Below are 12850 nucleotides of genomic sequence, written 5' to 3' on the forward strand. Positions count from 1 at the left end.
ACTCAGTTTTTAGGCCGCTTGTTTGTCTTTCAGGTTTATACGCCATTCAGTTTGGGTTTGCTTCAGCTCACCAACATGATCTGTTATGCTTGAATCGTTGTTACATAGTTTGTCAATAAAAGCTTTTCTCCCAGCAGCGGAAGGTGGCGGGTTTGCCGGCTTCTTAAGAATGACAGCATAGGTGGAACCTGTCGGTGCCTGTGATGGTAGGCTAAGCGTTGTTGAGTCCTTATTTCGGGCAATCAGTGAATCTAACTTAGTATTTATCTCGTTAATGTTTTTATTAACAAATGCGCTGATTTGGCTACCGCAAGAAGGGACTTCTTGGGGCTTGGCAATAACAAAAGTCGGTAGCTCCACACTTTTCAAATCACATTCTTTTAACATTTTCATTATGTCGAGAACATTTTCACTTTCAATAGGTTTTATGGAGGGGCGTACGTTTGGATGAACAATAGAGTAGATGAGGATTTTAGCCGCCTTGATCGATTCTTTCCCAAAGAAGTCGGTGCACGTCTTAGCTATCTCATCTTTTGGTACACCACTGAGCATTGATCTTAGCACATAGTTCAGTACAGCATTCCAGACCAATTTTTTTGGAGTGGTCATCTTGGCCAAGGAAGAAGTCGCTCGTAAAATATTCACCGGCAACGTCGCTCAGCAAAAATTTCAAAATGGTCACCGGCAACCCTGCGCACGGGAGAAATTCTTTGGAGCTTTTACGTCAAGGAAAACGAGGGAAGCATTGAGCCCCACTACCTAGTCCCAAGAATTTAAGAGTCAAAGGACCCGGCAGGTACCTCTCCGACCGTTACAGCAGGTGCTCTCCCCTCTTCTGCTCGTTTTCCTCCCAAAAAAAACCCTAAATCCCGCTAATACAATAAAATACTGATTTGTGCTTTGACCTCCAGATGACGCTCCGATGTAGGCCTGCGTAGAAGCGGTGTACCTTAGGTGAATGAAACAGGAATGATTTCGATGTGGAAGAAAAGTACTTAAAGTTGTTATTGTTTGGCGTTGTAGAGATACTGGAAATTTTGGTTAATGGTGGGTATTTTAATTTTGAACAACAGAGAACCGTGTCCTGAAGACGTTTCTTAACTCCAGCACCAGATCTTCACTTAATTGTAGGTAAAATTCGCTATTCAAAGACTCTGTATATATATATCATAATATGAACGCACTCTTAAATCCGCTATTAAGAATTATTATAGATGACGCTGTTTTGCTTCCAAGCAAGGAGCATAAATTAGTAATAATGTTATAAGGCAACTCTAATTAAATAAATCTATTCTTCAACACAAATTATATGAGAAGAATTGAAAACTATGTTTCCTTACTGTTCCTGGGATCACAGATTCCAAATCGAGCACAACCTTGGTTAAAGAATCAAACTATTTCCATATAGTTTGATATAGCCCGGGGAGGGGGGGGGGGTGTCGACAGAGAATTTTTTTCTTATCTGAACTTTGAATTATTTTTAACGAAATTACCATACGTAAAAGAGTTTTTTTTATATGATCTTTGAACTATTTTTAAAAAAATTGCTACCTCCAACTTTTTATCAGATGTATTTGGGGAAAAAGGGCTTGGGGGGGGGGGCAGTTGCCCTCTGATTACTTTTGACTTTTAAAAAGGCCACTAAAAATCTCCATTTCCAATCGAATGAGCCCCCTTTGAAGTTAAACGACGACCCCTTCTATATGAAGTACCTCAGGGAAAAAAAATAAATGGAGTGTGGGGGGAGGCTAGCTACCCTCCAATCACTTTTGACTCTTAAAAAGTGAATTATAACTTTCAATTCCAAATCAAATGAGCCCTCTAGGAATTTTATACGAGCATCCCATCCATAGCAACCATATATGCCCCCAGGGCATAACTTACAACGCCTACCCCCGGCAGAACTTTGAACTATTTTTAACAATATGTCAATCTCAAAATTTTTATCTTATGCATTTAGGGCGTAGAAAAGGGGGGGGGGGGGAGCTAGTGGCCCTCCGATCTCTTTTGACTCTTAAAAAGTAAACAAGAACTTTCAATTTCAAATCAAATGAGCCCTCTCCGAAGTTTATACGAGCATATCTATCTGTATCTGCTGAGCTTAAGTTTAAAAATGGCCTTGACTTTTCGTGATTATTTTAATGACAATAGGTCTTTGCACCATTATGAAACTCGTCATGCTAGTGATTTCATTGTTCCGAACAGAAGTGGAACCAGGGCCGGCTTCCATACTAGATTTTCAGGACCTAATGTGTGGAACTCTATTCCGGAGAGCATTCGGGCGGCTGAGCACCCGGGCGGCTGGGTTATTTAAAAATAAATTGAAAAAATATTTGTTAGGTCAAGGTTCATAGTTTTTTTTTTTTGATGAGAAATTGATTTTTTTTTTATTATTATTATTATTAAGTTTTTTTTTGTTTATAGTTAATCATTAATTAGTAAATGAGTTGTATGTACCCGCCCAGTCGCAAGTGCTTTTTGGTATCTTTCTTGGGGCGGGTATTGGCATATTAGTTAAATGTATTTTGATGTTAAATAAAATGAACTGTACTGAACTGAACTAATTAATGACAACAAAGAAAGTACATTCCTCAGACAAAAAAACACGAGGGTTCCTAGAATAAACCTAGAATAAACTAGTGTTCTTATTTAATCTAAATTGTCTTGTTCCACCAAGCATGACACACTTCCGCCACACTATGCCATCCATGACACACTTTATATTCCGTGTGGCACGCATAACTCACTGCACAAAATTTTTGTTTAAAAAAGTTTAAAAAAGTAATTTAAACGATAATATATACTTATTTGTCTGATGCGGGAGAAATCAAAAGCCCTCCTCTATATCCTACTATACCTATTAGTAAATATAACACTAGTGACATATGAAAATAAATGTTAAATTCCCTAATGATAATTACAAGATTATTTATTATTGAAAATAAACATTCACTAATAATTTTTCAAAAGACCTTATTGCTACTCTGTGCTATCCTGAATCAATTCTATGAAGTGTTTTTGAGTTGTTCTTTTTTTTATGTCTTTTGTATCGAAACTAAGTTTACCTAAATACCAGGTCTGGACGCAAGGCCTTATCCAGGATTTTTGTTCATGGGGAAGGGTGCAAAAAATTATATAAAACGCATCAAAATTTTGTTTATATGCATTTTTGTTACTTTTTTACGAGTCAGCCAAAAACTTCAGGGGGATGGTTAAAACTGGGTAACTCCCCCCCCCCCCCTCCAAAGCGACGGCTGGGTCTGGACGTATTGATCACTAATTGCTTTTCATAAAACCTCAATTCATTTTTTAGTAGAGAGGGGGGAGGGTCTGAAAGGTGAGAATAGCTCACCTCATTGGGGTCTCTACTTTTAGTGTTCACTTCACTAGTTCCAGTGCAAACAGAATCTGACCGCATTGATGCCAATATGCTATCAAGCTTGGCAACATCCAAATCCCCTTGGTGATTCTGAAACAAAAATGTTAAAATGAAATAAATAAATTAAATGAAATAAAAAACCGGGCGATTGTGAAATGAAGTAAATAATAAATACATCTGATATTAAAAATGATCACCTAAGGAACCTAATATAATATGCACAAAATTATGAGATAAATATTGGAAATGATTCAGTTAACATAATTAATGTTCTTAAAAATTAGTATCCTCCTAAATACTGACAAATGGTGAGGGCGATGTTCCCCGTTCCTGATACGCTATTTTAGAAGCAAAATGGGCCAATGAAGTTACGAGAAAAAATGTATCGCAAATATTTCGACTGTATACGCAACAAGACGTCATCGGTGCAAACAAAACAGAAAGTGTAGAAAAAAAAGATCAAAATCTGAAGTGGTTAAGAAAAGGGGGAGAGATCAAGAAAGACGAAGCTGAAAAACAAAGAAGAACTAGAATAATTTTCGAAGTAAAATCAGAAGGGGAATAAGGGTATATAGCCCTATTTCACAATCGAGTTACTAATGTAAAGTTATTAATCTTGCTAATTTATAAAGATTTAGCAAACTTCGGTAGAAGAAAATGAGCTCATTGATTACATTGAACTTTATTACCCTTAACTCCCCTTTCTGACTTTTTTTTCTTATTTTCTTAATTCCACTTGAACCAATGCTTAACAAATCACATCGATTCACAGCCCGAGTTTAGAGAACGAAGGTAACGAGAAAATAAAGAAATATTAAAGAATGCGTTTCGCCCAAAAAAGAGGATGTATTTTCTTTTCGTCAATATTGGGAAAAGACGAAATTAGAATTCAAGCTATCGCCCAACTTATTCTAATCTAGTTCAGGACGCTTCTTCAATGGTTTTATAGTCTTAAGAGGACAAAATTACTCATTCCTTTATCTTTAACATCACACACCTTGAAAGACACAAGAGACAGTAATGCGTGTGGTTGACCGAGTTGGCATTGAACAACTCTCGCACCTAGCCTATTTTCCTTGATCTTTACGATAATGTTCTCCCCAACTTTCCCCATCTGGTTTCACATTTTGCAGTTGACGCCCTCAGTGAAAGGTATTGGAAATACTCCATCCGATTTGCGAAGGAACTGCTTATTATATAAACACATGTTCTTCTCTGTTCCACCAAATTTGTACTTCATCCTCAACCTTTTCCCCTTTTTGATTCTCGTTGCCTCTTCACCACTTAGGGTGTTCCTGTTTTGCTTTCTCACTAGTATAGTTGTTTTTGTCGTTTTTTTTATATTATTTTCGCAAAAATTACATTGAAGTTATTTGCTGTTTTATTTTCTTATTTTTAGTATGAGTTCGGCCGGTTTTTCTTTTGCTTTTTAGTCAACGAAAATATATACGAAAGAAATACTTAGGCATCAAAAGAACTTTTAAAAAAGGGGGGATATTGTTATAAGGTATCCAAGTTCAGTACATTTTTTTGTTAAATATCATAGAAAAATGTCCCTCCACCGGTACGGTCCAAATCATAATTAAGCCTACAGTAATTTGCAACTTAATATGTTTCTTTTTTATTATTTTTATGGCAATATTCAGTACGTTATAACAACTTAATTATATGCCACTGGTCTTGATCACTGTCTTCCTCCCCATATAAAGCAGTTTACGCGTTATAAATACAGCGGGACAGCCTTCCAGGAATTAAATCAAAGAAGGGGTGGGAATTTTCATTGTGTGATCGGGCTGCTGAATTAGGGATGTAATTCTATCTCGGATTCGTGGAGTTGGGACCCTTCCTTGTGCCTATTCGAGATATCAGGGGAAAGCTTAGTTTCACCAACCCTCCCTCCCCCTGAACATAACTTTGTCCCAGAACAATTTCAGGGTATCCCTTTTCCAGAACTCCCCACTCCCCTGCAAAGCTGTTTTTTCCAGTTTCTATCAAGTTTAAGCATTGAGGTCCTGTTATAATTGGAAGACATAATAGTTCTCATATTTTGCGAATAGACGTGATCAGCAACATAGTAGAACGAGGGAGAAAATGCGTGTTTTCGGTTCATCATTAAACTATTAATTCCTCATTTCTTTGATAACAGAGTCCGAATAAAATTCGGATCGACTATTTGAGATACGCAAAATCACTTTTTTCGAAACTTGCGTTCCGATTTATTCGAATGAAAATAGAGTAAACTTCTACTCTATTAGGTCCGGGTATTCTGGTTAACTCTCGCATAAGAATCGATTCAAACTAAAAATAAAACTAAGCCTTACAGGGAGGCCGTTGCCCCTGAAGTATGCATAACAAGTGAAGGACTGATTTTGATGAAAATATCATTGAAGTCCTCATCACGATCCTCGCCTAGTGGTCGTGAGTTACTAACCTAATTTCCAATCAGATATTTTGTCACTAGTGTTCTAAGTTAAACCATTTGCATTAAAAATTGATCTATAGTATGGTTGTATTTGTCCCTGAGAACTCGGAACAGCTCTAAGGGGGCAGCCTGTCCCGGCTCTGGTTCGTGGGAGGCGTCGGCTTGTAAGCCACTATTTGATCGGATTAAATAAAATTTGAACTTCAATTTTTCAGCTCTGGAACGCGCCAACGTTTGCCTTGAAAATGTATTTAAGTATGCCCGTATCAGTTCCTTCTAATGATTAATCAAAAAACTTTTTGCACAAAATAAGTTTTTCAAAAAAAAGTTAAGAACTCCATTAAACCAAAAATGAACAAAAATAAAATCAAACAATCTACTACCAAGGCTTTTAGAAAGCATAGGGTTTAGAGCCATACTCAGATTAATTTCTGCTGATTTTGACTTTGAATTATTTTAATTTCTGTTTGTTTTGGGTTTCATTTATTTATTGATACTGATTTGTGGTAGTTGTATGCTTGGTAGATTATTTGATTCTATTTTTGTTCATTTTTGGTTTAATGGAGTTCTTTACATTTTTTTGAAAAACTAATTTTGTGCAAAAATTTTTTTGATTAATTTCTGTTCGTTTTATATTGACTTAGTCTTTTTCAGGGAGAAAGATTGAGCCTCTTCTGAAGTTAAACATCCACCCCTTCCATAAAAGGCCTTAAATACCCCTGGGCATAATTTAAAACCCTTACCCCTAATCTCTGGGGTTTGTTTCAACCTCAAAAGATTTGTTATATGATATTTAGACTATTTTCAATAGAATAGCTATCTCAAAATTTCTATTAGACGCATTTTGGGACAATATCACGTGTGTGTAGGGTGGAGGGGGTAGCTGCCCTCTGATCACTTTGACTCTTAAAAAGAGCACTAGAGCGTCTGATTAGCAATCCAATGAGCCCCCTCCGAAGCTTATACGACCACACTTTCTATAAAAACACTACATGTCCAATGGGCATAACTTGCAACCCTTGCCCTTAGAGCTGGGGGGGATTTGATATCCTCAAAGACATGATTTCCAGACCTTTCTGATGGACTGAACAAAATGGCTGTATCCAAATTTGCCCTCTGATCACTTTCGACAAATAAAAAAGGCACTAGTCTCTCAATTTCCAATCGAATGAGCCCTTTTTGAAGCTACTACGACAAAACTTTCTATAAAAACCTTTTATACCCAAAGCGCATAACTTAAGACCCTTGTCCTGAGAGCTATCGGGGGGGGGGGGGGTCATACTCATAGACATAATTTCCACACCTTTCAACTACGTTGAACAAAGTGGCCATTTCAAAATGTTGATCAGAAATGTTTGGGGAAATGATGAGCGTGGGAGTAGGGGCGATTCTCCTCCCGATTACCTTTGACTATTAAAACGGCAATAGCCCTCTCAATTTCCAATCGAAAGAGCCCGTTTTGAGATTTCTACGACAACACTTTCTATAAAACATTATATGCACCCAGGGCATAACTGACAACCTTAGCCCTGAGGGCTGTGAGGGGGTTGTCATACTCAAAAACATAATTTCCGGACCCTTCAACTACGTTGAACAAAATGGCTATATCATAATGTTGATCGGAAGTGTTTGGGGACATGATGGGCGGGGGGGGCATTTGCCCTCCGATCTCTTTTGACTATGAATAAGGGCACTAGCCCTCTCAATTCCCAATTTAATGAGTCCTTTTTGAAGTTTTTACGACAACGCTGGCAAAGACCTAATTTCCAGAACTTTCAACTACGTTGAACAATATGTCTATCTCAAAAATTTGATTGGATGTGTTTGTAAAAATGGTGGACGTGAGAGGGGCGTTAGTTGTCCTCCAATCACTTTCGACTATTAAAAAGGTTCGAACACTGGAATATTTTATTTTAGTTATGCTGACTGTAACCTGTTTTACTTAAATTATTTTAAAAAAGAAACATGCCCGAAATAACCGCAAGAGGGGGGTTAGTTGCCCTTCAATCACTTTCGACTATTAAAACGGGCACTAGCCCTTTGAATTTCCAATCGAATGAGTCCTTCTTCAAGTTTCTACGACAAAGCTTTCAATAAAAACCTTATATGCCCCCAGGGCATAACTTACAACCTTTGCCCTGAGGGCTCTGCGGGGAGTGTCATCCTCAAAGACCTAATTTCCAGAGCTCTGAACTACGTTGAACAAAATGGCTATCTGAAAATTTTTATTGGATGTATTTGGGGAAATGGTGGGGGTGAGAGCGGGGATTGAATACCCTTCGATCACTTTCGACTATTAAAAAGGGCACAAGCTGTTTCAATTTCCAATTGAATGAGCCCCTCATGAGGTCAAAACCCCTTTTTTAACTTACAACCTTTGCCCCGGGGGCTCTGGGGGGTTTGTCATCCTCAAATACATAATTCCCAGAACTTTCAACTACGTTGAAAAAAATGGCTATCTCAAAACTTTGGTTGAATGTGTTTGGGGAAATGGTGGGCGTGAGCGGGGGGGGGGATAGTTGCTCCCCATTCACTTTCGACTATTAAAAAGGGCACTAGCCCTTTCATTTCCAATCAAATGAGCCCTTTTTGAAGTTTCTATGACAAAACTTTCTATAAGAACTTTATATGCCCCCAGGGCATAACTTACAACCCTTGTCCTGAGGGTTGTGGGGGGGGGGCGGGGTGTCACCTTCAAAGACCTAATTTCCAGATCTTCCAACTACGTTGAAAAAAATGGCTATCTCAAAATTTTGATTGGATGTGTTTGGGGGAAAGGTGAGCGTGAGAGGGGGGTTAGTTGCCCTCCAATCACTTTCGATCATAAAAAGTACACTAGTCCTTTGAATTTCCAATCGAATGAGCTCTTTCCGAAGTTTCTACGACAACTCCTTCAATACCAAGTGCCCTGGTCTAGAAAAAAAATAAACAATAAATTGTGCCAACATCGTTCTTTACGTAGGCAGCGCTATTGCGCTGCCTATGGTAGGAGCTTCAGCAAGTTAGGGTTAATTAAAAATTCTTTGAAACAGGATGGTCAAGCAAAAAGAACATGATATGGCTTCGAAGCTTTGATATGAATACATTATAAAGACATTTGCTTCGAGAAAAGTACGTTAAGTTTTGATCTACAGGATAAGATTGATTGCGCATAATTTAAACTGTATGCGGACTGTATCAAAGGAGTATGGGCTTAGTATTTTGATTACCAAAAACAAGAGACCTTGATATACAGTTACGGCGTTTCATTACAGGTAACAGCATTGGAAGTGCGACTGATACCATAGGGCAGGGAGATCGTCTGTCGGTACACTTAGCACTTCGACAATACTTCTTGTAGTGATTTATTGACCCTTTTTGAAAGTTGTTTTTTTCATTCAGAAGAAGTAGAGGAAAACAATTTTCTGCAGGCTTTGAAAAGCTACTATTCGTTATATAAGGGGGCTCGCAGAGGATATTAAATAATGCTAGAACACAAAATCAGCAGTAGCCTGCACCACTGGGTGGTCTACGAGTCTATATATTCATCCAAATATGGAAAACTAAATACTTACTTTTTAGGTCAAAATGGTAATACAAAGACTTTTTCTTACCCCCCCCCCTCTCTGCAATAAAAAGGCCTGTTCCCTTCTGGATAAAATTGTGGCGAGGGCTTACACGTTCTTTATCACAAAGAGAATACGAAAATAAGTTTTTCAAAGGAAATTAATGTAAATGAGTTTTCTTTCAAGATATTAATGTAAATGAATAAATAAATCTTAAAATGAGTGAAACTTAAATTGAATATGCAAATCCAGCTTGAAAAGAACAAAAATCACTACAAACAAGAGTTTGGGTATCGCCTCCTTCTCTCACTGTAAAAGTCTAAAGCCTACTGCATCATTGGCACTTTACTGAAAACTATATGCGTCTTGAACAGTCCTGAAAATTATAAACAACATCAAATTGAATATTTGATATATAATGATATGAGCTGTTGAAAGATCCTTCAGTTCAAGAATTTATTTCACTCTTTATTTTCAATGCTGTATGAGCTGGAAAAGAAAATATTTGTAATATAATTCGTTTTCAGAGAAGCGCCAATGACGCAGTAGGCTTTTGTTTTTATTTACAGTTAAGGAAGGGGGCAGTATCCAAACTCTTGTTGTCTGGATGAAATAGCGGCGAGGGTTTAAACTTTCTTTATCACAAAGAGAATACAGCAAATGAAAAAAAAACATTTTTTTCTTTTCTTACCATTAACTATAAACACCGGTAAAAGCATTAATGACCAAATGGGTGAAAATTTAAGTTACTCAAAAATATTCAATCATCCTAATTCATATATATTCGCAAATGAGCATTCAAACTTGAAACCTTCCAAATGTTTGTAGGTTTCTTTTGACGTCACGTTAAGGTACAATATTTGTTTTATTTATATTCAAAGAAACTTCACTATTATAGTACTTTATTTAAAAAAAAATAAAAAAAAAAAAAATAAAATAAAATATGTACACAATTACCAGGCACTAAAATATTGCATAATTTTTTAAGTGTTGGCGGTGAAAATTACGCTGTTTTCTTTTTGTAGGATGTTGCGATAATCTTTTATGTAATGACGGACTAAGTGTAACCAGGGGCTTCAATTGAACGGGACGGACGTTTACCCCCCCCCCCTCGATTTTCCCTTTACCTAGATTTTCATTTAAAAATGCCCTTTCATTGAAAAACACCTTTTTATGGGGTTAATTTGGGAGGGGAGGGGTTTGGAAAATAAAGTTTTCCCCTTCCCTCACATCTTCGCAAATTGAGGCTGCTCAGTATAACAAAAGTTTTTACTAATAAGCTAAATAGAAATACTTACACACAAAGACCCCCAACTGATACAGTCCCCAAGTACTTCTAGCCAGTATCCAAGATCTTGGGATATTAAAAGACGAAACAAATGAGATCTGTAACCAAAATGAGGAACAACATACGATGCAGATCTTGGACGTATCTTGAAAAGAATATTCAAAGTCTTATTGAAACATACAAAAAATTTAACCACAGAAGTGCTTACACATAGAATTTGACATATCTAAAAATTACAGCATCTGAATACAAGGGGGCATTTTCGGAAATAATTTTGAGCAAAGCTACAAACCCCAGCACAATTATCTCATCTTTCATCCATCAGTCAGGTCTTAAAAAGACATTGTTTATAGTTATAAGAAAAGAAATTTGGTAATGATATTTTCCTAATAAAGATTTCTAGTAAGCTTAAAACTTTTGGTTTTTTTTTAAGGTTTTTAAATTTTTGTAATCCCTTGTTAAAATATATACAAATATTTTTGAAATTACCAGTTGTCTATTCAAAGATACTTTGATTATTACCGCAAGTCCGATTTCTAATAACGATTTCTACTAAGCTTCAATCTTTTTAAACTTCCCAACAGCTGAAAATTTTCAATTTTTCCACATAAGTGTGATATGTGTGACAACGTCATTGCAATACTGATGTATATAAAAATGACGTCACTAGCATAATTTTTATTTTCTAAAATTAAGGCTCTTAACGAATTTTGTCAAACTATTGACCTATCTAGATTGTTTTTTAGGCCAGAATATCCCATGAGGCCAATTTCCCCGAAAAAATATGAAGCCGTTTTCGAGAAAAATACACAAATACATATACAGTTATTTCTAGTTTATAAAGATAGTATATATATATATATATATATATATATATATATATATATATATATATATATATATATATATATATATATATATATATATATATATATATATATATATATATATATATATATATATATATATATATACATATACATATATATATATATATATATATATATATATATATATATATATATATATATATATATATATATATATATATATATATATATATATATATATATATATATATATATATATATATATATATATATATTGATTTATCTATTTCCCTCAAAATCGAGGACTATAAAATATACATAAATTAAAAATATATTTGTAATCTACTGATAAAATTAAAGAATAGTTAAGTTAGAAAAGAAAAGACACATTCAGTACAAATTAACGACCTGAAAACAACTTAACGGACATTACAACAAAATTTACAACTATATAAAATTGAGCAGGATTAAGCAATGCGACAGGATATGGATATGGCCGTGAGCATATGGATATGTAGGTGAGCAGGATATAGCGGTGACGCGGGTTCAAACGTTTGCAATCACCAGAGGCAAGTTCACATTGATGATGACAAAAAAGGCACCACATCAGTAACACCAAACTGAGCGATAACTTTTCTGTTCCGACAAAAACGTGGCAAATAAAGAAGAAACTTGAAATACCGGAGATAGTTAAGACGAATTTGATTGAGATCGCTTTCTCGAAACAAAAGGTAATGTCCAGACTCATAAGACAGTGTGATAACATACTAAGACCTGTGATCGATAACATCTCATATTATGATAAGATATGTGATAATCTAATCTGATCACAAAACGTCAAATAAAGCTGATCACAAAACGTTTCATGCTAACTTTTAACTCCGGATCTATATGTCATATTAGAATTCACGTTTAGAAAATAGTCATTAGTCATTATGGCTATTGCGTAAAGTGGTTCGCTAAGAAAAAAAAAAATAATGATTGTGGCACAATACACAAACGCAGGAATTTTCTTCAGGGGAGGGGCGGTAAAAAATATTTAATGATTTTAATTAGAAGTGCCAAAAAATTGGGGGAAATTTAGAATCTTTGGGGAGGAGCCCGTAGCCCCCCCCCCCCCACCTGCGTAGAATCCTGTGTGGAACTAGACTAAATCAAAGACATGGACTTAGGATTGAAACTTGTTAAGACTTGGTGTTATCCCTTCCATCTTTTCTAATTCTAAGAAAAAACATATTTTGCACATTAAAATAGGCAGGCCAGCTATTATTTATAGCGCTTGTACGGTACCACAGAAACAAAACCCAGCCATATCGGCTCAGGCACGGTGAATTAGACATTATTTTTCTTTTTTTCTAACCGAAAGCAGAATGAAGTGATCAGCAC

At 36.0% G+C, this 12850-nt stretch overlaps 1 protein-coding gene across 3 annotated transcripts in view; it reads right to left on the minus strand.

The window, feature by feature from the left end:
• Positions 1-12850, minus strand: part of LOC148944197 (uncharacterized) — a 167097-nt gene that overhangs the window by 18091 nt on the left and 136156 nt on the right. For all 3 annotated transcript variants that reach the window (XM_089100607.1, XM_089100605.1, XM_089100606.1), the window contains 2 exons: positions 10645-10779; positions 3353-3469 (listed from right to left, as the gene is read on the minus strand). In XM_089100607.1, coding sequence (XP_088956733.1) covers positions 3353-3469; positions 10645-10779 — 252 coding nt within the window. The remainder of the gene's footprint in view (positions 1-3352; positions 3470-10644; positions 10780-12850) is intronic.

The sequence above is a fragment of the Artemia sp. Qi Xiang Cuo genome, chromosome 14 (genome assembly GCF_049724085.1).
Source record: "Artemia sp. Qi Xiang Cuo chromosome 14, ASM4972408v1, whole genome shotgun sequence".
NCBI classification, from domain to species: domain Eukaryota; kingdom Metazoa; phylum Arthropoda; class Branchiopoda; order Anostraca; family Artemiidae; genus Artemia; species Artemia sp. Qi Xiang Cuo.